We start from the raw sequence: 26,787 nt of genomic DNA, 5'->3' as shown, positions 1-26,787 counted from the left end.
AGATCACCATGGGCTGAAAGGAGTCTAGAGGCTGCTGACTTTGGATTTGCTTCAGTCCCCTTGCCTGTGGCTCTCTCCATGAAAATTGCCTTGTACTTAGTGTGACTGGAGCCTCTGTGCACCTGTCCCTCCTGGGTTCCCAGCTGCCAGTCTCCAGCTCATGGAGCCAGAGGCTGGAAATGGTTGCACCTAACAATTGGAGCCAGGAGGGGGCTCTCTGGCTCCCCGGAGTGCGTGCGTGAGGCAGTGCCGATGAGGCGGGGAATTCAAGCTCATTAAAAGGAGTGGATGTAAGCAAGAATATCAGACAGAGACAGCCAAGGTGCTGCACCAGGAGCAGTGCCCACAGCAAGCCAGGAAGAGAGAGGGCAGTGCACCAGTCATGGGTGTCTCTCATGAGCCACAGATCCCAGCCAGGGCCAGGCTGGAGTGAGAGCCACCAGCAGAGAAACTGGGCATTCTCCTGCCCTCTCCAGCTGTGAAGGGAAGGAGCACACGAGAGCTGCTGGGAAGAGACTGTATTTACAGCTCCACAGGCAGCCCAAGAAAGGAGGCAAGCAAGGCAGATAGCCCTCTCCCAGCTGGACTCAGCCCCAGCCGGTGGGTTTTTAAGCCCACGCCCAGACTCTTGGTCCAAGCTCTCAGGAGCATATGGGAGCAGGGAGTACTCTGAAGTACAGGGACATTTCTCTAAGGGATCCTTGAGCCTACACAATGTGCTTTCCCCCCACAAAGTAGGACGCATTGCCCTCTCCTTGGGCCAGGTGGCTCAGCTGTCGAGTACCAGCCAGCTGTTCTGCAAGGGCAACCCAACTCCTGAGCTGGTGCTGATGGGAGGACAGGCCTGACATTGCTGGAGTATCATCTCTTCCCCGAAACACGCCATTCCTGACAGGACACAGTCTGATTTCTTCTTGCTCTTACGGGCAATGCCTGCCTCTGAGTGGCCATAGAAACTCTGGCTCCTCGAGAGAAGGGACCACCTCTTTGGTGCCGTGTTGAAGGATGGCTGGATCCCTCCCTGCCAGCCGCTGGCTCCTATTACTGTGTGTGGGATTCCTGGCAGTGGCCTTATGTGTTGGCTCAGTGGGGTCAGAGAAACTTGGAAGCAGAAGAAGCCGAGAGAAGACATCCCAGTGGAATGAGTATCCCACAGACCAGGGAAAAAGCAGCATGCTTCTGCCAGCCTCTAACGACCCGGTAAGCATTTATTCTACCAGCACCTAGTTGTAGGGAATTGAGCACAGATCTAAACTCAGAGCAATCAAAGCAGGAAAGTGGGTGATGTGCAGAGAGTCTAATTTCTGAGCTGAGTGAGTGTGATTGCAAGTAAAATCTACTCAGGGAATTTGAGTTGTGTGATGACTTTTTACACATGCATGCACGCACAATGAGTAGCTGGGGTGAGGAGTAGGGATGGTTTTGTACTTTTTCACCTTTGGGTGACTATGCTTGTTTATTGTCAATGAGCAACTGACTTTTGCCATGAGAAAGACTAGCATACTGAGGGGACCAAACCAAGCTCTGTGAAAGCAAGCCTACTGGTTCATAAAATGTTAGCAAGTACCCCAAATCTTTTCCAGTTTTGTCATAAATATTTTGCAGGGCAAACATTTTCTCAGCTCTGTTGAAAACATACAATCACAGAGTTTGTCTTGCTGCTTATAGGTTACAGCTGATCAACTGTGTCACATAACTGCAGTGGGATTGACCTGTCGTCCACTTGATCAGGAACCTGTCTCTAAGTACAGATACTCCAGAGGCAGGGGCAAGAATCCTCATAATGGACAGTTATGGAGAGATAGTTTCTTCCTTTTCCCAAGCAGTTAGTGACAGCTTATATCCTAAACATTAGGTTTCAGAGCCTGTCTAAAATTTTGCATGTTATCTAATGTCACCGTTGATGTCATTCTGATTAACTGTACAACCATCTAATCCTTTGTTCAATTCAGCTAAGCTTTTGGCCTCACTAATACCTTGTGGCAATGAGTTCCATAGATCAATTGTGCATTATACAAAAAAAATCCTTTGATCTTTTTTTAAATTGGTAGCCTTTCACTCACACTGACTGTCCCTTTATTCTTATGTTACAAGAAGGTAATTGTGAGTTCCTGGTTGACCATATCTGTGCTACTTTAAAAACAAATCCAAATGCAGGGGTGACATGCAAAGGTGATTGTGTAAGTAGGTTTGTGGGAGGTTAAGATAATATAATTTAACCTGAGGGGTGTAAATTATCCCAATCTAGACTCTTATCCACTACCACCAAATTTGCCGCAATAATTTGCTAACCCACATTCCCACATGAGTGCAGACAAGCTCTGAAGGATAAAACTGAATTTCTCTAAGAGGAGCCCTAAACTCCAGCCCTCACATAGTCTGTCCTTTTGGAGCAGTTGATAGACCAGGAGGCTCAGTCCTTACTCGCCCAGAAATCCCTTCCACGTATCTGCTCAAGCAGTTACTAAAGGTGCTATTGGCAGGGTTAAACTCTCTCCCAGATGAGAGTGCTGCTCAGGAGAATGAATTTCCTACCTCCGTTCATCTGCTCTCAGACCAGGGGAAAGACAGAAGCTGTGTCCAATAGTTTGTGAATGGGTGGAAAACTTACAGCTAGTGAGGCCAGCTGTTACTGTTTGACAAGAGTCTTCTTTTATATCTCACCCAACCCCTTGGGGCCTTCTTTGGCATCATTCCAACAATGCCCACTGCACTGGGCTAGCGAGATTCATAAATGCCTTAAATTGGGTGAGCTGCGTAGCTGGGGGAGCCCAGCTAGGGCAGCTTTGCAAATCAGTCAGCACAGAAACAAATTAGCTGCTTAAAAAATGTGTGGACCTTCAGGGCTCTGCCAGCAGATCCTGCTCATAGAGGCTGGGAGAGTCCAAAGTGCTGCACCAGCAATCTGGAAAGTGCCCTAGCTCACTGTGGATGTAAAGGCAGGCAAAAAGTTGGCCAGCTGTGAGGCTAGCCATACCGATGACTTGGGATCTTCGGGCTATTCCAAATTAGCAGCAGCAGTGCACAGAACACTTGTTTAAAATACTAGGAACACAATACGCTGGACTCACTGCAGTGGTGTTTTATAGTGCTGCTCCAGGAGTGCACATTAAAAATTCAGCTTCCATGATCATTCAGGCCTGTTCTTACCCAAAATTAACTTGCAGCAAATCTCAGTGCGGGCCTGTTGGCTATCTAGGCTTGGAAGGATTAGGATTTTATTGGTAAATGTCAATAAATGTTGATTTTTGCCATACACGCACAAACCAACAAAAAAGTATTTCCATTGATGATCACTGAAATTTACAGATAGACAAAGTAAGAAAAATGCTGCTTGAGAAATTATTTGAGTTTTGATTTAAGGATATTCATGTTGTATTGTTTGCCATGGGATGTTGACAATTTGTGTTTTAACAGTTATAAAGCGTTAACTTTTGGAATCACAATGTCTGCTAGAATTAGCAGACACCCCTGCCACAATTTTCTGCAAATGTAGACATTTAAATTGATAAAACTCTAAACAAATGATTAAAAATAAAATTGATATTATCCATCAGAATTATAAACTGAGTTCTGCCCCGCCTAATTATACACTTGGGCAATCAGCCTTTGTTACATCTTTTTTCTAGAGCTCTTCTGCTTCTCACTCCCCAATCTGTAAGCACCTAGAGGGTTATAAGAAATAGCCAGGATGGATTTGTCAAGAACAAATCACGCCAAACCAACCTAATTTCCTTCTTTGACAGGTTTAGTGGATAGAAGGGAAGCTGTAGACATGATATGTCTTGATTTGTAGTAAGGCTTTTGAAACAGTGCCATGGCATGAGCAAACTACAGAAGTGCTATCTAGATTAAATTACCATAAAATGGGTGAACAATTGGTTAAAAGATCACAATCAAAGAGTAGTTATCAACAGTTCACCGTCACACTGGGAGGGTGTAGCTAGTGGGGTGCTGCAGGGCTCTGTCCTGAGTCTGGTACTAGTCAATATTTTAATGGATGACTTGGATAATGGAGTGAAGAGTGTGCTTATAAAATGTATGGGGGACACTAAAATGGCACTTTGGAGGACAGGATTAGAATTGAACATGACCTTGACAAATTGGAGAATTGGTCTGAAATCAACAAGATGAAATTCATTAAAGACAAGTGCACAGTACCACACTTAGGAAGAAAAAAAAATCAAATGCACAACTACAAAATGGTAATAACTGGCTAAGTAGTAGTACTGCAAAAAGGGTTATACTGGATCACAAATTGAACATGAGTTGACCAGTTGGGAAAAATGCTAATATCAGTCTGAGATTATGTAAGCATGAGTGTCATGTAAGACATTGGAGGTAACTGTCCCATTCTACATGGCATTGGTGAGGCCTCAGATGGAGTAGAGTCTCCAGTTCTGGGCACTACACTTTAGGAAAAATTAGGACAAACTGGACAAATTTAGACTAACCTGATCTATGAGGAAAAATTTTAAAAAATTAGGCATGTTTAGTCATGAGAAAAAAAGACTGAGACAGACTTGATAACAGTCTTCAAATACATTAATGGCTGTTATAAAGAGGACAGGGATCAGTTGTTCTCCATCTCCATTGAAGGCTATCTGAAAGTCCTGCCCGCATCTCCCATTGGTGTACAGTTCCCTTGCCAATGAGCAAGTGGAGAGACATGGCAAATGCAGCAAATGGAAGATCTCTAGCTGCTCCTGCACTGCCCCGGCACCTTCCCACATCACCTTTGTGTGGTAGAGATGGGGGAGATGGAGCAACAGAAAAGTTCAAACACTGGCCCAAGGGCACACAAGAAGTACCTGGCAGTGCTGAGATGGCACCTAATTCTTCAGATGCTTATGCATCTGATTTTTGTACTCTCTGCTTGAAGCCTAATAAACAGTAAACTCCCCGGGGAAATAACACACATGCAATGTGGGAAGGGACTTGGAAGTGACAATGGACAGCAAGTTAGATGGCACCAATGTAGTATGTGCAGTTGTATTGTACAATGGTGTATGGAGATGTCTCTGGTCTAGCTCCTCAGCTGGTGTAAACTGAACTAATACTGCCAGGAGACTCATGCTCTTGCTGTCCAGCGCTGTGAAGGGCAGCAGCATGCTGGGTGACCAGAGCACAGCACTGGGACTCAGGAGATCTTGGATCTAATCCACAAAATGCTGGTGGTTCACGGTGGGATCCTGCACAAGTCACACAGCTTCTCTGTGCCTCAGTATTCCCATTTAATACAAAGGAAACCTAAGACATGTTCTCTTCCCTTCAGCCATACAGCCCTCCAGACTCTATGGACCAAATGTGAGTCGCTCATCCAACTATGCCTCTAGCTTATTAGGGGGAATCCCTCCTAGGAGATAGGAATCCCTCCTAGCCACAGTAAATATGTTGTGTCACTGGTGGAGCTGAGGTTTCTCCATGACACCCATCACATCAGGCAGGAGGTGAACCACAGTAGCTGGTCTGCTGAAGCCTGGTCCTCTGGCATCTGCCAGCACTGCTCAGTAATCTTCCAGAGGGGCTGCTGCTGAGGGCCTGATGTCCTCTCTCCCTTTCCCCAGCACTCATTGATTTCAATGAGAGGTAGGTAGCTAGGCAAAATACCTTGGAAGAGAAGGCCTTAGCCCACTGCCTCTGCCACAATCACAGCTGCTGTTGCAACAGCCAGGGAGAGACTAGGGCCAGAACTCAGACCTAGACATCTTGCCTGGCTGATCTTTGCTACAATGAACAACGTGCTAGTGTTATACTAGGGGCTTTATAAACTTCATGGGCCAGACCCTGAGCTAGTGTAAGTTGACACTGACTTCAGTGGAGCTGGGCCACTTTATACCAAGGGAGGTTCTGGCCTTATTTGTCACATGGTTTATGGATAGGGTGACCAGATAGCAAGTGTGAAAAATTGGGACAGGGTATGGGGGGGTAATAGGAGCCTATATAAGATAAAAGTCCAAATATCAGGACATCTGGTCACTCTAGTTACGGCTACAATGCAGTCAGAGGCATGACTGCAGCATGTGCGCATGTGCAGACATACCTGAGCTAGCTCTGATCTAGCTAGTGTGAGTAACATAGAAGCTGCAGTAGCACAGACAGCAACATGGGTTAGCCATGTAAGGACATGGTGGGGGGGAATAGCTCAGTGGTTTGAGCATTGGCCTGCTAAACCCAGAGTTGCAAGTTCAATCCTTGAGGGGGCCACTTAGGGATCTGGGACAAAAATCTGTCTGGGGATTGGTCCTGCTTTGAGCAGGAGGTTGGACTAGATGACCTCCTGAGGTCTCTTCCAATCCTGATAGTCTATGATTCTATGACATACCCAGAGTCCCGTGCTGAGACAACATCGCTGCTATTGTTATTCACACTGGCTAGGGGATGGCTACACAGGCTGCAGTCACACCTCTGACTGCAGTGCAGATAGACCCATACAAGAATTAGAATCATAGAATATCAGGGTTGGAAGGGACCTCAGAAGGTCATCTAGTCCAATTCCCTGCTCAAAGCAGGACCAATCCACAACTACATCCCAGTCAGGGCTTCATCAAGCCTGACCTTAAAAACCTCCAAGGAAGGAGATTCCATCTAGGTAACCCATTTCATTGCTTCACCACCCTCCTAGGGAAAAAGTTTTTCCTAAACTTCCCCCACTACAACTTGAGACCATTACTTCTTGTTCTGTCATCTGCCACCACTGAGAACAGCCTAGCTCCATCCTCTTTCAAACTCCCTTTCAGGTAGTTGAAAGCAGCTATCAAATCCCCCCTCATCCTTCTCTTCTGCAGACTAAACAATCCCAGTTCCCTCAGCCTCTCCTCATAAGTCATGTGCTCCAGCCCTTAATCATTTTTGTTGCCCTCTAATGGACTTTTTCCAATTTTTCCACATCCTTCTTGTAGTGTGGGGTCCAAAACTGGACACAGTACTCCAGATGAGGCCTCACCAATGAAGAATAGAGGGGAATGATCATGTCCCTCAATCTGCTGGCAATGCCCCTACTTATGCAGCCCAAAATGCTGTTAGCCTTCTTGGCAACAAGGGCACACTCTTGACTCATAGCCAGCTTCTTGTCCACTGTAACCCCTAGGTCCTTTTCTGCAGAACTGCTGCCTAGCCATTCGGCCCCTAGTCTGTAGCAGTGCACGGGATTCTTCCGTCCTACGTGCGGGGCTCTGCACTTGTCCCTGTTGAACCTCATCAGATTTCTTTTGGCCCTATCCTCTAATTTGTCTAGGTCCCTCTGTATACTACCCCTACCCTCCAGTGTATCTACCACTCCTCCCAGTTTAGTGTCATTGCAAACTTGCTGAGGGTGTAATCCACGCCATCCTCCAGATCATTAATGAAGATATTGAACAAAATTGGCCCCAGGACCGACCCTTGGGCCACTCCGCTTGATACCGGCTTCCAACTAGACATGGAGCCATCGATCACTACCTGTTGAGCCCGATGATCTAGCCAGCTTTCTATCCACCTTACAGTCCATTCATCCAGCCCATACTTCTTAAACTTACTGGCAAGAATACTGTGGGACACCGTATCAAAAGCTTTGCTAACATCAAGGAATAACACATCCACTGCTTTCCCCTCATCCATAGAGCCAGTTATTTCATTATAAAAGGCAATTAAGTTAGTCAGGCCATGACGTGTCCTTGGTGAATCCTTGCTGACTGTTCCTGATCAATTTTCTCTCCTCTAAGTGCTCCATGATTTTTTCAGGGACTGAAGTGAGGCTGACTGACCTGTAGTTCCCCGGATCCTCCTTCTTCCCTTTTTTAAAGATAGGCACTACATTAGCCTTTTTCCAGTCATCCGGGACCTCCCCCGATCGCCACGAGTTTTCAAAGATAATTGCCAATGGCTCTGCAATCACATCCGCCAACTCCTTTAGCACCCTCGGATGAAGTGCATCTGGCCCCATGGACTTGTGCTGATCCAGCTTTAGCATCAGCCACACCTTGATTAGTATTTACTTCTTGGAACAGTATTTTGATACTGATTTCAGCATCAGTCAATGAACATATGTGGTTACATTACAGACTGTCAATACCAGATGATCCAACAGGGAAGCCAGAGCATGGTATCAGTGAGTTAGGTGTGATGACACTTGCTAGGTGAAACAGGAACTGTGTCACAGATACAGCAATAGTCTAGGGCAGCAGCTGACAAATTTAAATTGCAGGAAAGACTTAGCACTTCACCAAGACGCTGATTTGTGCTCTTGTGAAGTTTTAAGTGGACCTGTGTTAGCTGTAATTCACAAAACCTTTCCACTAATGTACCATACTTCCCCCCACCCCATGGAATGAACCAGCACACAGGTACCACCGGCCCATATGCCCGCAACCCACCCCCACACTGGGCTAACATTCATGGTTGCAAAAAGCGCTGTGGGCTGTTTAATGACCTCCATTTCCATCCCCTCCAAAATATGCACCCCAGAAACACTGCTGTTGCTGGCACTGGGTTAGTGCCCACCCAGAGAAAAGCGTGCCCTCTACAGAGTTTCTTTGAGTTCAGAGTTTTTCAGAGGTCCTCCAGGTAGCCAGGTTCCCTGTGTTCTGCACGCTGTGAGAAGGGCACAGTTCCCTGGCCAGCAGCTAAGACAGTCTCAGTGGTAAGGAACTCATTAACACTCTGGCAAAGCACAGACTGGTTTCCAGCTGCTGAGCTCCTGTCCCTGCTGTGTAATGGGAGTAGTGATGAAGAGCAGCACCCACCTGTGTCTGAACCACCCAGCAGCCCGCAGAGCTGATTATTGTCACTTTCTGTGTTCTTATTCTTTGATCGTCCGACAGGAACCCCTTCCTGAGCAGTCTCGCAGCATCAACCCTCGGGACACCTGGATGCTCTTTATGAAACAGTCAAATAAAGGGGTGAACAGCAAGAAACGGGGCAAAGGCAAATCAAAAAAATTCAGAGTATGTATTCACATCCCCAGTGTGTCTGCACAACCCACCCCAGGAAGCCCCGGCTCAGACTCATTGCGCCCCATCCCACACAGAGATCCCAGGCCTGCTGCACCGCCACTCCATGCAGAGATCTGAACTGTGCCTGCTGCGCCCATCCTACACAGACATCCCTGGCACTGACCCACTGCGCCCCTCCCCTGACAGAACTCCTCAGCCTGGGCCCACTGTCCCCTCCCCTCACAGAGCTCCTCAGCCTGGGCCCACTGCGCCCCTCCCCTCACAGAGCTCCTCAGCCTGGACCCACTGCACCCCTGCCCCATAGAGCTCCTCAGCCTGGGCCCACTGCACCCCTGCCCCATAGAGCTCCTCAGCCTGGGCCCACTGCACCCCTGCCCCATAGAGCTCCTCAGCCTGGGCCCACTGCACTCCCCCCCATAGAGCTCCTCAGCCTGGGCCCACTGCGTCCCACCCCCCCAGAGCTCCTTAGCTTGGGCCCACTGTGCCCCACTCCCCACAGAGCTCCTCAGCCTGGGCCCACTGTGCCCCCCCCATAGAGCTCCTCAGCCTGGGCCCACTGGGCCCCCCCCATAGAGCTCCTCAGCCTGGGCCCACTGCGCCCCTCCCCTCACAGAGCTCCTCAGCCTGGACCCACTGCACCCCTGCCCCATAGAGCTCCTCAGCCTGGGCCCACTGCACCCCTGCCCCATAGAGCTCCTCAGCCTGGACCCACTGCACCTCCCCCCACAGAGCTCCTCAGCCTGGGCCCACTGTGCCCCTCAGCCTGGGCCCACTGCGCCCCCCCCTCCATAGAGCTCCTCAGCCTGGGCCCCCTGCGCCCCCCTCATAGAGCTCCTCAGCCTGGGCCCACTGCACCCCCCCCATAGAGCTCCTCAGCCTGGGCCCACTGCGCCCCTCCCCTCACAGAGATCCTCAGCCTGGGCCCACTGCACCCCTGCCCCATAGAACTCCTCAGCCTGGGCCCACTGCACCCCTCCCCTCACAAAGCTCCTCAGCCTGGACCCACTGCACCCCTGCCCCATAGAGCTCCTCAGCCTGGGCCCACTGCGCCCCACAGAGCTCCTCAGCCTGGGCCCACTGTGTCCCTCCCCTCTCAGAGATGCTCTGCGTGGGCGCATTGCACCCCACCCCACATAGAGAGCCCTGGCCCAAGCCTGCTGTGCCCTCAACCCAGAGAGCCTGGCCTGAGCCCACGGCATCCCTAGTGTAAAAGCCCTGCTCCTTCTGAGCCCAGACCAAGACCTTGAAGGTGGGGCTGAAAACAGTGACCAAGCCAGCAGAGATGGCCAATCCTGCTTAGAGCCCAGCACAGAGTTCAGAACAGGCAGGTGCTCTTTTGGGCAATGGGAAGAAGGGTGCCAGGATGTGGGTGACTAGAGGCTGGCACTGCGGGATGGAGCCATTCTTATTGGATCTACACTGGCTGGCTGTGCCCTAATTTGAACTGAGCAGCTCTGTGCTCTGTCTGGGGTTCCAGTTTGGCCTGCCAGGCCCACCAGGTCCTCCCGGCCCTCAAGGAGCCCTGGTGACACCAGAAGAATTGCTGAAGGACTTCCGGCTGCTGCTGAAAGGTACAGTGTGAAAGCCAGTGCATGGAGTGGGCTGAGTGCGTTTCCACAGGTACTTCAGGTGGGCTGGGGAGGTGGGTGCCCCATGCTGCAGGGAGCGTGACACTGAAGAGACAAGAGCTCATGTCCTACTGGGGGGGCAAGGTCATCTCCCTCCCTCAGGGTTGAGGTTAAGGACAGAGAGTAAGGGCTAGTCTACACTGGCAATGCTAAAGCGCTGCTATGGCAGCGCTTTAATATGGCTTGTGTAGTCACAGCAGAGTGCTGGGAGACAGCTCTTCCAGCGCTCTAAAAAAACTCCATCTCCACAAGTGGTGTAGCTACCAGCGCTTGGAGTGCAACTCCCAGCACTGGTGCACTATCTACACTGGCAACCTGGCTTTTCACACCCCTGAGTGAGAAAGTTGCAGCACTGCAAAGGCCCAGTGTAGACAAGCCCTTAGTGGTTGCTGTCTAGTGCATATGGGGAGTTGACCCCTTGGTGGGTGCAGGGACAGTAAGTTGGCAAGCAGAGCTGCTTAGCCTGCCTGCCCGGACACAAGAGCCAGGTAACCGGAGCAGGGCAGAAAGGGGGGATATGTCTGGGGTGGTATCTTACACCCTCTTACATGAGTGCTCAGCCAGACAAACTCCAGCCCCAGGAGAAGCTTTACACTTTCAGTGTATCGGTTATTTTGACATAATTTTCCAGCACAGAGTTTTACACTCACACATCAGGACATGACTAACTACAAACCTCAAATGTGCACTTTGTCTAATGTCACAAATAATAATTGCTAACCAGGGCTGGCTCCAGGCACCAGCATTCCAAGCAGGTGCTTGGGGCGGCATTCTGCAAGGGGCGGCAGTCCCTGTTGTTTTGCCCCCAAGCAGAGTGCCGAATTGCCGCCGCGGGCGGCGGGGGCAGTCCGTGGGCCTTTAGGGTAGCAGGCTCGTTTCCGCAGCGGCGGCAATTCGGCGGCAGCTTCTATGTTTAGCTGTCTGCGGGGGCTTCAGCTAAACATAGAAGCTGCCGCCAAATTGCTGCCGTGTGGAAACACGCCTGCTGCCCTAAGGGCACACGGACTGCCCGTGACCCCCGCGGAGGCAATTCAGCGCACTGCTTGGGGCAGCGAAAACTGTAGAGCCAGCCCTGTTGCTAACACACATTTTGGTGATGAGGTACTTATTTGTCTGTGTTTGTGTGTGGAGGGGTGTGTGTTAGGGAAGTGACTTTAGCCCCAATCCAACCTCCATTGCAGTCTTTGGAGAGTTTCCCACTGACTGCAGTGGTAGGTGTGTACTTGTGTGCTGAGATTTGTGTGTGTCACAAATTGATTCCATGTTTATCTCCAACACCTCAGAGGACTTCCCATTAGTTTTTTGGCTCAACACTTAAGAATCAAACTCAGCAACAATTGGGAATCCCAGAAAACTAATATCCCTTTCCTGGCTTCATGACTGCAATGAAAACCAATGAAAAGCATTCTCCAACAAACCTCACTGCTGCCCAAAATGACCAGGACAGAACATTTGCCTGGATCAAGCATATGAAAGCAGGGATGGCTGGAATTCAGTTTCACATGATGGTACCAGCTTGCTGGGCTTTGACTAGAATTCACATCAGTGTCCATCCTGCTTCCATTGACATCAAGGGGCATTTTAACATTGGCTCCAATGGGAGCAGTCATTTGTGAAAACCCTTTGTACATCAGTGACTCCTAAAACTGGTTCTCTGGGGGGCATTCTCTCAGAGGTGGTAAAGGAGCGGGAGAGGATGAGCCTGAAGGCCTGTGAAGGTTGCCAGGAAGGTGAGGAAGAGGAGGAGAGAGGAGAAGATGACATCTTGGCACTTGTTGCTGGTCCGTTGGCAAAGACTAAGCCACAGCATCGAGTGGAGGCAGCCTTCCACTGCCGAATACGGAGAAACATTTCCATTGAACGAAGATCCCTGCAAGAGCTGCAGATCTATTACATAGTGAGTGGGGGAGGGAGTTTGCCATGCTGGACTGGCAAAAATGCAGATTCAGCAATACTGACACATTTCCCAAATTTGTGTTGGTTTCGCCAAATTGTTTTGGTCAAAAAACAAACAGTCCAAAAATTGACATTTTTCTAAATGAAATGTTTCAAATTTTTGGCTCAAAACACCTTTTTGTTTCAAAATTTTCTTTAATTTTATTTTAAAAACCCAACCAAAATGTTTTTAAAAGGCTGGAATCAAAATGAAACATTTCAATTTTGCCTAAATGAAATATTTTGTTTGACCTGAAACAATTTTTTTCTACTTTTTGATTTGCTGAAACATTTCATTTTTGGTTCAGCCTGAAATTGCATCTTTTTTTCCCCAATTTTTCAGAATTGCCAGTGAATTAATAAAAATCCATTATTCGCAGAGCTATATTCCCAGCATCTGATCTCTGTGAGGAAGGTGAATATAACTTCAATCCAACCCCCATGGGAGTCTGTGAGGAGATTCCCATTGATTTCAGTGAGCATTGGATCAGGTCCTAACCTCCCAAATGCACCTTGCCATTTGTGCCATACTATAGGTGTGTGTTTGCCAGGGGTGGAGGAAGGGGGGTTACTTCCTTTGAGCTTCTTAGCCAATTATTGCCAATAATTGCACGCCAATTAAAATCCCTAGACAGACTTTTCTGTACCAACAGAGATAAGGCTGAGTACACATCAGTAACTTACGATACAAAAATATTCAAGGGATGTTATTTTTAGCCCCAAAATAAGCATTACAGACCAGGAAATTCAGAGTTAAGGTTAAACAGACATGAAATCTAGATACAGTAGAACCTAAGAGTTATGAACACCTCGGGAATGGAGGTTGTTCGTAACTCTGAACAAAACATTACAGTTCTTTCAAAAGTTTACAACTGAAACATTGACTTAATACAGCTTTGAAACTTTCCCATGCAGAAGAAAAATACTGCTTTTAACCATCTTAACTTAATGAAACAAGCACAGAAACAGTTTCCTTACCTTGTCAAATCATTTTTTTAATCTTGTCAGATCTTTCCCTTTTTTTTGAAGTAGTTTACATTTAACACAGTCCTGTACTGTATTTGCTTTTATTTTGGTCTCTCCTGCTGCCTGATTGTGTACGTCTGGTTCCAAATGAGCTGTGTGGTTGACCAGTCAATTTGTAATTCTGATGTTCATAACTCTGACGTTCTACTGTTTATTAAGACCTGTAAATGCAGTTAAGACACCTAGAACAACCTTAAAAACTCTGCTCTATAATGATGCCATATACTACACATACAGTTAAGAATCATGCGTTTTTTTCCCACGATTTCTCCTCATAGTGTCACTACAACCCAGAATTACCTGTCCTGAAGAATTTACAACCTATACAGACAAGACTAAAGGAGTACTATTATCCCCATTTTCCAGATAAGGAAAAGAGGCAAAGAGAGATTATGCAGCTTGCCCACAGCCACATAAGAAGTCTGTGGCAGAACTAGGAATTGGACTCTGAGTAGGGTTGCCAACTTTCTAATGTCTGAAAACCAGATACTACAGAAGGAAAGCTGGAACCTCCCCGCTCCACCTCTTCCCCTGAGGCCCTACCCCTGCTCTGCCTCTTCCCCGAGGCTCCCACCCCCATCACTCGCTACTCTCCTCCCTTCCCCTTCCTTGATCTCTTCCCCTCCCGGCCCCCCACACAGCTGGGCACTCTCTACTCCGGGGCTAGGATGGGAGCCTGCCTGCCCATGAGATGCAGGTAGGAGACGGCCCCAGCTGAGCAGAGGCTGGTGTGGGTTGATGACACGGTGCCTACTTCCTTGGCCCCCCCACCTGTGGTAACTGGACTTTTGTTGTCATCAGTACATGTGACTGGACACTGTACAGATCTCCTTTCAACCAGACTTTCTGGTCAAAAACTGGACACCTGGCAACCCTAACTCTGAGCTTTCCAAAGTCCTTCACCAACCATCCTTCCTTTTTAATCTACTGATCAAAAGTTGCTTTCAGGTATTATTTGATGAATAATTCTGAGTAACAAACACATTTGAAAACAATCATGGTCAAACATCAGATAATCTGTGAACAATTAGAAAACAAGACAAATTTTCAAATACGTTGTTAGGCCTGGTGTGTACTTTTTTACGGCATAACTATGGCAGTAAGAGGCCTAGTGTAGATACAGTAATAATCTGTGTGCTGCAATCACCCTCTGCTTGCTGCAGTGCATGTCTGTTTCCTGAGAAGACGCTGTTAGCTGAGCGGCAGCGCCCATCTCCTAATGCAATATGTAGAGTTGGGATGGTGTCTCGCAGTGTGCACAGTCTTGCCTTTCTCTTTGTTACTAGCCTCAGAAAGAGGGGGTGTTCCATCGAGGCCTGGGGCTGAACCTGACCAGCGGCCAATACACAGCACCTGTTGCAGGGTATTACACCTTCACCGCCACCTTGCACATCGGTAAGCTTTCCTGCTGCCTGGCACACGGAACTGGCCTCCACAGCATGGCGATTCTGTTGAATCATAGAATCATAGAAGATTAGGGTTGGAAGAGACCTCAGGAGGTCATCAAGTCCAACCCCCTGCTCAAAGCAGGATCTACCCCAGCTAAATCATCCCAACCAGGGTTTTGCCAAGCTGGGCATTAAAAACCTCTAAGGATGGAGATTCCACCACTTCCCTGGGTAACCTACTCCAGTGCTTCACCATCCTCCTAGTGAAACAGTGTTTCCTAATATCCAACCTAGACCATCCCTACTGCAACTTGAGACCATTACTGCTTGTCCTGTCTTCTGCCACCACTGAGAACAGCCTAGCTCCATCCCCTTTGGAACCCCCGTTCAGGTAGTTAAAGGCAGCTATCAAATCCCCCCTCACTCTTCTCTTCTGAAGACTAAATAAGCCCAGTTCCCTCAGTCTCTCCTCATAAGACATGTGCCCCAGCCCCCTAATCATCTTTGTTGCCCTCCGCTGGACTCTCTCCAAATTTGTCCAAATCCTTTCTGTAGTGGGGGCCCCAAAACTGGACACAATACTCCAGATGTGGCCTCACCAAGGGAATAATCAGTTCTCTTGATCTGCTGGCAGTGCTCCTACTAATGCAGCCCTTTATGTCATTAGCCTTCTTGGCAACAAGGGCACACGGTTGACTCATATCCAGCTTCTCGTCCACTGTAATCTCCAGGTCCTTTTCTGCAGAACTGCCACTTATCCAGTCAATCCCCAACCTGGGCTTCTTCCGTCCTAAATGCAGGGTTCTGCGCTTCTCCTTATTGAACCTTATCAGATTTCTTTTGGCCCAATCCTCCAATTTGTCTAGATCACTCTGGACCCTATCCTTACCCTCCAGCATATCTACCTCTCCCCAAGCTTAGTGTCATCCATGAACTTGCTGAGGGTGCAATCCATCCCACCATCCAGCTCATTAATGAAGATATTGAACAAAGCCAGCCCCAGGACTGACCCCTGGGGCACTCCGCTTGGTATTGGCTGCCAGCTAGACATTGAGCCGTTGATCACTACTCGTTGAGCCCGACGATCTAGCCAGCTTTCTATCCACCTTACAGTCCATTCATCCAATCCATATTTCTTTAACTTGCTGGCAAGAATACTGTGGGAGACCATACCAAAAGCTCTGCTAAATCAAGGTGTATCACGTCTATTGCTTTCCCCATATCCACAGAGCCAATTATCTCATCATAGAAGGCAATCAGGTTGGTCAGGCATGACTTGTCCTTGGGCAATCCATGTTTTCTGTTCCTGATCACCTTCCTCTCCTCCAAGCTTCAAAATGGTTTCCTTGGGGACCTGCTCCATGATTTTTCCAGGGACTGAGGTGAGCCTGACTGGTCTATAGTTCCCTGGATTCTCCTTCTTCCCTTATTTAAAGATAGGCACTATATTTGCCTTTTTCCAATCATCCAGGACCTCGCCTGAGTTTTCAAAGATAATGGCCAATGGCTCTGCTATCACATCAGCCAACTCCCTCAGCACCCTTGGATGCACTGCATCCAGCCCCATGGACTTGTGCATGTCCAGCTTTTCTAAATAGTCCTTAATCTGTTCTTTCACCACTGAGGACTGCTCATTTCCTCCTCATACTGTGCTGCCTAGTGCAGCAGTCTGGGAGCTGACCTTGGCTGTGAAGACTTGAGGCAAAAAAAGCATTGAGTACTTCAGCTTTTTCCACATCCTCTGTCACTAGGTTGCCTCCCCCATTCAGTAAGGGTCCCACACTTTCCCTAACCTTCTTCTTGTTGCTGGCATACCTGTAGAAACCCATCTTGTTATTCTTCACATCCCTTGCTGCAACTCCAATTGTGCTTTGGCCTTCCTGATTACACCCTGCATGCTCAAGCAATATTTTTATACTCCTCCATAGTCATCCTCCAGGACTCTCTGGGACAGAAACCTTAGTGGCATACATAAATGTAGCTCCATTGAAGTTACTGTGCCAGATCCTCCGCTGGTATAATCAGCATAGTTCCACTGGAGTCAACATATTGTGGGTATGACTTGATGTAGTTCCACTGACAATCATTTGGCTACATTACTTTACACCAGCTGAGGCCCAGACCCAGCTATTCAATCGGAGCATTCTGGCTGGCCAGCTGTGTGGGCATGTCTGGCTTCCCTGGGGGGCTGAGGCCTAAGGCCTTTACAGGGGGTTCTGTTCAGAAAGGGAGAACATCTCATCCCTGTCTCATTAGCTCTTCTGTGTTTATAGTTCATGGAGAACAACAGAAGAAAGGGCAACAGCGTGCAAGAGATCGCCTGCGGGTACTGATCTGTGTCCAGTCTCTGTGTCAACATAACATGTGAGTGTGCTTGGTAGAGACATGCCCTCCCTGTTAGCACAGCCAGACTTCTTTTAAATGTAAAAACTGTTTTTCTCTCTCTTATCCCAGAAGGTGAGTGCACAAAAAGAAGGGGCCCACAGTGCATAGGGCACACAGATCACGGCACCACTGTGGCTGTTGGGAGCCGATGGAGGATTTCCTATGTAGGGGAAATCCCAGAGTGGCCCGGAACCTCTGTAGCTGCTTCCACACCATCCCCTTTCTCATCTCTCAGAGTAGGGGATCTGGCTGGGAGAAAGCAAGCCTGTCTGGGGTATCCCTGCTCCCTGGTGATTCCTAGCTGCCTGAATAGCTTCTGGGGCCCATTGACAGCTGGGTTTAAACTAGAGCAGCCTTAAGGCTGATCTAACTTAGACTAACAACTAGCTTGGCCCCCAGATCAGGTGATATATTATCACCTGTGTATGTCCTTTATGTGCCCCAGTCCTGAACTGCATTGAGCACTGCACTGGACTGGGGCCTGTAACTGGATCTAACAATATCATCACAGCTACCACTTGTTAAAAAAATGTCAGTGGAACAGTTTTCCACCAAAAAAGTGCAGTTTCATCAAAATCCAAATGTTTCACTGGAATGTGTCAATTTCAATGACATGCTTGAAGTGAAAAAGTTGAAATGACTTCAATTTTCTCGTTTTATTTTTATAGTATATCAAATGTTCATTTACATATATTTAATATTTTAATATCATATAATATCAAAGCAAAGTGAATTGACATTCTCAAAATGAAATGTTTCAATAGTTATGAATGGAATTTTTGTTTTGAAATTTTCATTCCACAGGACATTTTGAAATTTTAGCATTTTGTTCTATTTCAGAATGAATGTATTTAAAAAAAAATCAGAATTGCCTGTGGAATGGAAATGCCAATTTCAGCCAGCTTTAATCACACCCATGCTCTATGGGCCAAATTAATAGCGGTGCCTGTGGGATTGTCTACATAGGGACTCTTAGGAAGGTTAATCTGAACGAACTTCTAAAATGGTTTCTCCTATCAGTGCAGGTACTCCACCTTTCTGTGAGGCAGTAGCTATGTCAACAGGAGAATTCTCCCATTGACTTAGCGCTGTATACACCAAGAGTCAGGTTAGTTTAACTGGACTGCTCAGGGGAGTGTGAATTTTTTCACATCTTCAAACAACTTAGGGTATGTCTACACTGCCCATGTCACAGCGCTGCATGGGCAGTGTAGTCACACTTTATCGCTGGGGGAGAGCTTTCATGGCAATAAAAAAACAAACCCTCAAACCAGCGGTGGTAGCTTTATCACTGAGAGCTGTGCTGTCTATACTGGTGCTTTTCAGCGCTAAAACTTTTGTTGCTCAGGGGTGTGTTTTTTCACACCCCAAATGACAAAAGTTTTAGTGCTGAAAGTGGCAGTGTAGACATAGCCATAGTTATACCAACCTAAGTTCCTAGTGTAGACCAGGCCTTAGATTCCCTTTCACTTACATGCATCTTACCAATGTGCAACTTAGACCATATCTGACTTTGGTCCCTAGATGCGTAGTTTATAGCAAGCCCTAGGTGTCTGGAAGTCAGCATGAGAGTGATGGAGTATCATCATTATAGCTCTGTGACAAAGAGCAAAAATATTTCCACACCGCACACACTGTGCCAGGTACTGCTTACAAAAGAGTACCACAAACCAAGGGAAACAATAGTCCTGGAGAGTTGTGACATTTAGTTATTTGGAAATGTTGTCAACCCCTCCTGGCTAATGTCAGCTGATCACAGAGCTGATCCATGCATGGGACCAAATTAAATTCCATATGCTGGTCTCAGCTAGAACGCTGGGTTGTTATCCAGAAAAAGTGCAAAGCCCCAAATCTCTTGCCTCTGTATAAACAAATCTCATCTCCACAAGGTACACTGTAAAGGAGGCCAATTTTAGCAAGGATCATGCCAGAAGAAGCACGGGCATCTGTCATTACCATCTGAGGCATATACATACAGAACCCATGCAGCGAGCTTGGCTAGTAGCATGCATGTGGGTTAAGATTTTCAAAGCTCCCTAGGGGGCTTGACTGTCCAAAACCCATTAGGTTGGAAAAATCTCATCCATTCTCCCTATATATAGCTCTCCATGTTATTAAGCATGTATCCCAAGTGTCTTTGCCAGCATAACTTCTACTGAAATGGGATTTTAATTATGTGTCACTTTGTTAGGTAGAAAATAAAATACTTACAGTGTTCTGGAGTGACACCCTCTCAGTTAGAAAGGTAGGTCAGGCGCTATGCCCCTTCCATCACTGGCCCCTTGCTGACACTGCCAGCATAAATGCTAACTTTAATGGCTGGCTTGTGCTGGCCACTAAGAAATCAGAATCATAGAAGATTAGGGTTGGAAGAGACCTCAGAAGGTCATCTAGTCCAACCCCCTGCTCAAATCAGGACCAACCCCACTAAATCATCCCAACTCATATGACTCATTTCATATGCGTGATCCCATTGCCATCTGATTGTAAGGACTTCCGGTCACAACCAGGGTAGGCTAGATGGCCATACATGGGGTAAGGAAGGAATTTTCTCCCAGGTCAGATTAGCAGTGAGTTGGGGGTTTTTCACCTTCCCCTGCAGCGTGTGGGAGGTGACTATCCAGGATTATCTGGAGCTATCTCACAATCATTTCCCTGCCATTGCAGGGGCTGCGAACACTGGCGCACCTTGGGTCCTCCTAGTTTATTCCTGTGGCACATCTTGAGTCTCCTGTGGGCTGTAATACTTTCTTCTAATGTCTGTTGTTGGGTTGAGTGTGTGGATGATGGAGGGTGGAGGGGAGCAGTAATATACAGGTCAGAGGGGTGATCTACTGGTCCCTTACAGCCATAAACTCTATGACCCTCTGTGAGCCAGTCCTAGTGGGGAAAAGCACTAGGTGTGCTAGCTAGCCCCTTAGTTTGCATAATAAATTGATGGATGGGATGAACCCTCCAGAACATAGCTGGGATAAATATATCAACATTGGGGGTGTGAGAAGGCCTACTGAGCCTCTGACCACGCTGTGCCTACTCCAGGGCAAGAGGCTGTCAAGCACCAGGCAACCCCTGGGACCATTCTTGAGGACTGTACTTGGTTTGGTTTTTTAAACAAAATATAGAATTAAATGTAAATAATGATATAGAGTGATGAGCAACTTTGCAGGGAGGAGACAAGTTTGCCAGGGCATTGTGCAGTCCTCCCCTTCTGTTTAACATCTGGAACTGGGGATGGGGGAGACAATCACTCTCTATTACTGTAGATAACTGGCTAGTAGGTGAATTCTGGGTTGTACACAGATCACGCAGGTCACCTCAGTACTGACATTGCTGTTTCTTGTCCTCAGTTCTCTGGAGACGGTGGCTGGTTTGGACAGCAGTGAACTTTTCACCATCTCAGTCAGTGGAGTCCTGTACTTACAGGTAAACATGGGCAAACTAATGAGGCCAAGGGGTGTTACTTATGGGTAGACCCACCTTGTGCAGTGTGCTATTGATATGAGAATGCAGCACAACTGGGCAGCTAACTTTTCACAACAATAACTCTGCCCCCGGGGGCCAGGCAGCTTTGTACAGCCCACATTGAAGTCCATGCTATTTTCAGCATGCGAGCTAGCTCAAAGCAAACAGAACTATACCTACCCCATCTGTAATCACACCTCCGATTGCATTGCAGACATGCCCTAATTGAGCACACCCATTCCCAAGTGCAGCAGGAAGTCACTGTGGTTTACAAGCTCTTCAATGCAGGAGCTTTTCTACAGAAAACGCCCTGCATTGTGGGTGCTACTGGAACCAACTAGTGAAGATGACAGGCACGTGCTGCTGTGCTGGCTTTCCTCTGCAGCAGGGCAGGAAGTTCATTCCTCAGTCTGACTCTGCATCATTTTTCAAAACCAGCCTCAATAACACTAGCCTTCTATCTCTCTGGGGGCTGAGACCAGAACCTCAAAGGTATCTGATTTAAACAGGATTAAGCACCTAAAGATCTTTGAGGATGTAGACCTGAGTCCCTCCAGTGATCTGCCACAGTACTGCAAGGTTTAGTCTCTAGGGTGTCCTTGCCTACACTCAGTGGCTTATAGCCATAGAACCGGCCAACTACTCTGGTACTATATACTGTAGTCCTGATACTCCCCACCTGGCTGCTTGTGTGGTCATTACCACCTCTATAAAGTGCATGTAAAATGCTACTATTTTGATTGGGTAAATGCCTGCATGAGGTGCAGGACCATGGGGAAGCCAGCTGCCTAAGGCACCTAAAAGGATAATGCACCATAGCACTGATAGACCAATTCCCACCCACTACTAAAGAGCAGAGCTTTTGCATTGCACTATTTTAGTGTTTCCCAACAGAGAGTGACACAGATCAGTCCCATTCAGATGTTTGGTCTCAGCCCAAAGGGTTTGGCTTTGAAAAGGAGAAGGGCTAGTTTAGCAAAGCAGCAAAAGTAAGTTTCTACATTTCAGTGGGACTACTCATCTGTCTGACAGCAGGCTTCAGGGCATTGCTCAAGTGAGGCTGGAGAGTGTACAAAATACATAGGATATGCCAAACAGCAGAGTCCTCATTATAACCTTAACTTTGGCATTTCCTGCTTAGTAACATTCTGGTGGATAATTCAGAACCATCCTATTTGGGAGACTGGTTGAGCCCTGACCCAAACCAGCATGTGCTATTGGCTTGTAGCAGCCTGTACTGGCTGCAGCACTGTGCAGAACGGGCTTAGCATTCCACATGGCAGCCCTGCCCACTCAGCCATGGCATTCTCTAGGGCAGGGCCTACTTTGTCTGTGGTGGGGGAATTCTTTCTCCCCTTCCAGGCTTTTTACAGCACCCTTGATGCAGCTAGTATGCTATATAGGGTATAAACACTGCACAGTAAGTCCAGGCTCTGACTCAGGCTTGAGTCCAAGCCCACACACAATCTGACCCAGGTTCTATGACCTTGCTAGAGAGCGGATCAGGCCAAGTCCCACTGTGTCTCAGGTCTAAGCCCTGTAATTTTGCACTATGGATACAGGTCATGCCCCAGACCCGCATCAGAAGATCTGCATTGGCAGTATGACTGTTAGCATAGCTATGAGTCCAGCACTTCTAAACCCAGGTTTACAATGGTGTGGGAACACTCAAGCATGAGCTTGGAAAAACAGTCCTCCAGTCTGGGTCCCAACACTCTGGAGTTAGTGGTGCAGCATGACCATAGCCAGAGGGGCTGGAACAAGGGATACAAACTGCCCCATGTTCTGCTTTAAGTGTAAAACATGACAACTTTAAGTAGCGCATCACAACCTACATAGCTAGTTATTGCTCTATAGGTCTGCTGCATTTACATGACATGCTCCTCTGTGTGCTGATTATGGCAACCTGGGACTATTTTCACTGTCACTCTCATTTCTTCCTTTCAGGCTGGCCAGTATGCCTCAGTTTTTGTAGATAATGCCACTGGATCATCCCTCACTGTTCGAAGTGGCTCGGATTTCAGTGCTGTTCTTCTGGGGGTGTGAATGGTCTCAAACCATCTACTCTTACATGCTGTAAGCTGAATTGGTCTCTTCGCAAGAACCACCTTAATTCCCTTCCACCCAAGCTCAGGGAGCAAAGCATAGTGAGGTCAGGAGCAGCAGTCTCTACAAATTCTGCTTGTGCAGCCACCATACTTTGCACAAGATCTCAAGCTGGAGAGCCGGAAAGAAAATTGGAAGCATGAAAAAAGGAGGACTCACTAAATCCATCCCCCTTTAATTTATGGCCAGATTTTGAACCTTATTTTACACGGACAATTATAATATGGCTGACTTCTAAAACCAGACCAACTTTTATAAAGGAACCCCTCCCCCCAATCAAGCACAAATGCTTAGGAAAAGGTGATTTGAAGAAGCCTTCAACCATAGACTAGCACTTTGGCAGTTTTTTGTTGTTCAGTTTTTCAGCAGCCAAAGCCAGATTATGTATATAGCTCTAGCTTTCTTATAGCTTATCAGTTAAGGTTTGCTATCAGCAGGCACTGGTACTTGGAAGTTAATTTTCAATGCAGAGCAGTGTCCTGATAAGGCAGCAGACTAGTTAGAACATGAATTACTATCCAATGATTTTCCACTTCCTAGGCAGTGTACTCACATCACCACCCCATTCTCTGCCCATGGCAGAGAGCCCAGTGAACGGGTGGTGGAGATACTCACCGTTACGCCTGGTTTTGGTCCCGATAGCGCAGTCTAACTCCGATTAACCCAGTGGGACTACGTGCATAAATAAGGGCTGCAGGAATGGGCCCTAAATTAATAACAAAGGCAGGAAAAGAAAAAGATGCAGTCTCATTTCTTAGTACCATGTACTTAATTCTTGAGCTCCTGCCAGAACTTCAGTGAGATATCCTAGAACTACACTCAGCTCCACCTTCATGATAGCAGGACAGGGGGCTCAACTCTCTCTGAATTTTATTTTTTCCCCACCAACAAAGCTTTTCCAGTCCTGCTGGAGAAACTGCTTTCACAGCAAACGCTCCTTTCCGGAAACAAAGTTAACTTGGACTAGGGCATTTGCTATTGGCAGCACTTTCACAAAATCTTTCAGGAAAAAGCTACGCACGCTGTCCTTTACATAAAACACTAGCGCTCTCTACAAACCAGCTCCTATAATTCGCTGGTTAGAAAATGGTAAGTACCTCTCTATTGCAATAAAAGACCAGCAGCATGGCTGCAGCTGGCAAGGCTCAGGCTGTGGGGCTTAAAATTGCAGTATAGACATTCAGATTCATGCTGAGACCCCACAATGAGGGAGGGTCTCTGAGCCCAGGCTCCAACCTGAGCCTGAACATCTTTGCTGCAATTTTTAGCCCCACTGCCCAAGTTAAATGACCTGGGCTCTGAGACTCAGTGCTGTGAGCTTTTCATTGCAATGTAACCATACCCTAACTGTTGTCTTGGAAAAGCTTTACAAGTATTTTGGAGCCCTGGTAACAAAGTAGGACGTAAGCCCCAAGTTCAAAAATTTGGTGCTTTCAGCTTTTTATGGTATGTAGCAACTTACACACCAAATTCCTGCAGTCTTTACTCTAGCTGAATTCCCACTGAAGTTGTGGAGAATTCAAGCCTGAAAGCCCTTTTCTTTACGAGGAAAAGTAGTTGTGTTCTTATTATGTGGCAAAATCCTAGTGAACGCAGACCATGTTGTAGCTTTCACACAAATCAGCAGATCAAGGCAAATGTCAGGGTTCCCCATGGCAGGTCAAGGTAAGATCTGAAGGACAGCATCAGGGTTTACTGTTTCATACAAATGAACTGCCTTGTCTTCATTAGGATTTTACCACATATGTTAACACAAGGGAAAAATACAGCTAGTCTTGTAATGAAGAGGCACCCAAAAAGGACAGCAGTTCACTCTTAGGCATTGATCCTGCAAGGTGAGCAGTCCCCTGGGAAGTCTGTGGGAGTAGGGGACATGGTGCAGCTTTCAGAGCCAATCTGCTTGTGTCCTTAAAATAAACTCAGCCTATTGCTATTTAGTGAAGGACAACTCAGTATGCCCCCCACAAAGGGGTAATACTGCTCAGCAGCAGAATGTCCAAAATGGACTTCTGTTCAGGATGGCATCATAATGGGTTGCTATTCTTCACAGCAAAACACTAAAGCAAGTGTTGAAACATTAAATAAAAAGTCTAGACAAGAGAGCTAAACTGTCTTGGGTGTTCTCTCAGTAAGTTGCTCACCCCTGCCACCTTACCCTGGAAACGTCAGCAGGCCTCCCATCTTTAACAACAATAAAGCTAAGGTTAGCCCTGGTCCTCCAAAAGCAGATTGCAATTTGTCTCCAAGCTACAACTATTGTGAAACTCCTACATTCCTCTCCCTGCGATATAGATAAATATATGGTATAAAGCATTTTATGAAAAAAATATTTATTGGATGGTACTGTAATATGGAATATATTTATGTAACTGACTTGAGTTGTGCTTTCAGTAATGTTTCACCAAAGAGGTTTGAGAAGGGGAGGGATGACAGAAAAATGGATCTATAGCCAAAGAAAACAAAAGGGAAGTGTGGGGAGAGACAATGGGAAGAGGAAACAAAGGACTCTCTCCTCACACTTGAGAGACACAAAAAAGCAGAGGCAGCAAGGAGAAAGGAATAAAAGAAAGTTCACCAGCTCCAGATCCTCAAAGGTATTTAAGCACTTAAGTGCACATCTTGAAAGCAGTAAAGATAGCCTGAATGTTCCCTGCTTAGAGATGCCCCATCCACTCCTATCTGATGCCAGTCGCACTCCCAGCTGGCATTAGAGGCATCTTCCAACTGCCTCTGCCTCCACCCCCCTTATTTGATAAGCTGAGACAAATGGGGGATGGGAAAAGGAGTAGGAGGAGCAGGTTCAGTTTTTGTTCTGAGAACTGTTACCAGTAACGTTATTTTTCCTCTCATTTGTGGCTTTCTTCCCCCTTCCTCCCCCATTAATTTCCAAGCTCCTAAATAATTGCATCCTCTGCCTGTTCACATCACTACACAATTACCAGAGGCAAGTCTAAACCTGCCCTTTAGTTTCTGACAGTAGATTTGCTAGCACCCAGGATTTCTCTACATCTCTTTAGAAGAGTAAATGTTTTTTGAGGAAGCACCTCCACTATTTTTGCTCGATTTCACAATGTTTAACATTTTAAAAGAAGCAATTCTACATCCCCTGAAATCAAGAGCAAAACTTCCCTTGATTTCCAAGTCACCAGAATTGGGCTTGACAAACATTTTGCACAGGCTGAATTTCAGACCAGATGCATCCATCAACCACCTTCTTAATATTACATAACCATGTTTAATAACACAGAGATCGTTCTCAGCTAGACCAAATACAATGAAGTCACTGCTCCAGGGTAGTAGACTAGCCATTTGTGAATCGGTAACTGGAAACTGATGCAATTTAATCCTTGCTTCTGCAGGTAGAGTAACAGCTACTCAGAACCACCATTTTTCAAGGGAATGGGTGAAAAGGAGAGCATGAGAACCAGACTGCAGTTTTCAAACTGAGTTTCTCAACATCAGAAGCTACTTCATGATTCTTATCCAGTTTTCTTGGGTGGCGAGTTCTATAGGCCCATGGTGCCTGGGAACCAGGAATACTCCTGGCCCAGCTCCAGCAATGTTTGAGGCTAAGTCTCTCCCTCAGCCCTGACTTCTGTCCCCAGGTACTTTCCCCCCATGCATCCCCCAGGTGATTTAAAATGGGATAGGGCCCCTTCCACCACCAGCAGCACAACAGAGCTGAGCAGCTTCCTCTCTGCTCATTCCATGTGGCTGCCAGCCCCTCCCTGAAGCCCCTGGGTGGGGTGGGTCTGTGTCCCGCCCCAAGCGCTCCTGTGGCCAATAGGAAGCTGTGGGGACAGTGCCCAGAAGAGCAGCATGCAGAGGCCCCCCAGTCTGCCCTGCCTAGGAGCCCCAGGTAAGCACCACACTCCCTACCCTCTCCCAGAGCCTGAACCCCCACCCCAGCCCAGAGCCTGCACC

At 47.3% G+C, this 26,787-nt stretch overlaps 1 protein-coding gene across 2 annotated transcripts; it reads left to right on the top strand.

Moving 5' to 3' along the window:
• The first annotated feature begins 311 nt into the window (after nt 1–311).
• ERFE (erythroferrone) lies at nt 312–26,724 on the top strand. 2 transcript variants are annotated; one of them, XM_030574373.1, is made up of 9 exons: nt 312–1,200; nt 8,802–8,924; nt 10,411–10,504; nt 12,235–12,458; nt 14,809–14,917; nt 17,184–17,274; nt 20,643–20,718; nt 22,705–22,833; nt 26,223–26,724. In XM_030574373.1, the coding sequence occupies exons 1-8, from the start codon at nt 1,006–1,008 to the stop codon at nt 22,801–22,803; spliced, it is 1,011 nt and encodes a 336-aa protein (XP_030430233.1). In that variant the 5' UTR covers nt 312–1,005; the 3' UTR covers nt 22,804–22,833; nt 26,223–26,724. The 2 variants fall into 2 exon arrangements, with proteins under 2 accessions (XP_030430233.1, XP_030430232.1); XM_030574372.1 differs by lacking the exon at nt 26,223–26,724 and having other exon boundaries at nt 22,705–24,962.
• The last annotated feature ends 63 nt before the right edge of the window (nt 26,725–26,787 follow it).

The sequence above is a fragment of the Gopherus evgoodei genome, chromosome 9 (assembly GCF_007399415.2).
Source record: "Gopherus evgoodei ecotype Sinaloan lineage chromosome 9, rGopEvg1_v1.p, whole genome shotgun sequence".
NCBI classification, from domain to species: domain Eukaryota; kingdom Metazoa; phylum Chordata; order Testudines; family Testudinidae; genus Gopherus; species Gopherus evgoodei.
Note: the sequence above shows the minus strand (reverse complement) of the source record. Positions and strands in the feature narration are given on the sequence as shown.

Excerpts from the sequence above, each read along its gene's own strand:
- ERFE (XM_030574373.1), top strand. The coding sequence starts at position 1,006 with ATGGCTGGATCCCTCCCTGCCAGCCGCTGGCTCCTATTACTGTGTGTG. Across the intron at positions 1,201-8,801 it reads TGCCAGCCTCTAACGACCCG|GAACCCCTTCCTGAGCAGTC; the intron begins GTAAGCATTTAT and ends ATCGTCCGACAG. Across the intron at positions 17,275-20,642 it reads TCTCTGTGTCAACATAACAT|TTCTCTGGAGACGGTGGCTG; the intron begins GTGAGTGTGCTT and ends TCTTGTCCTCAG.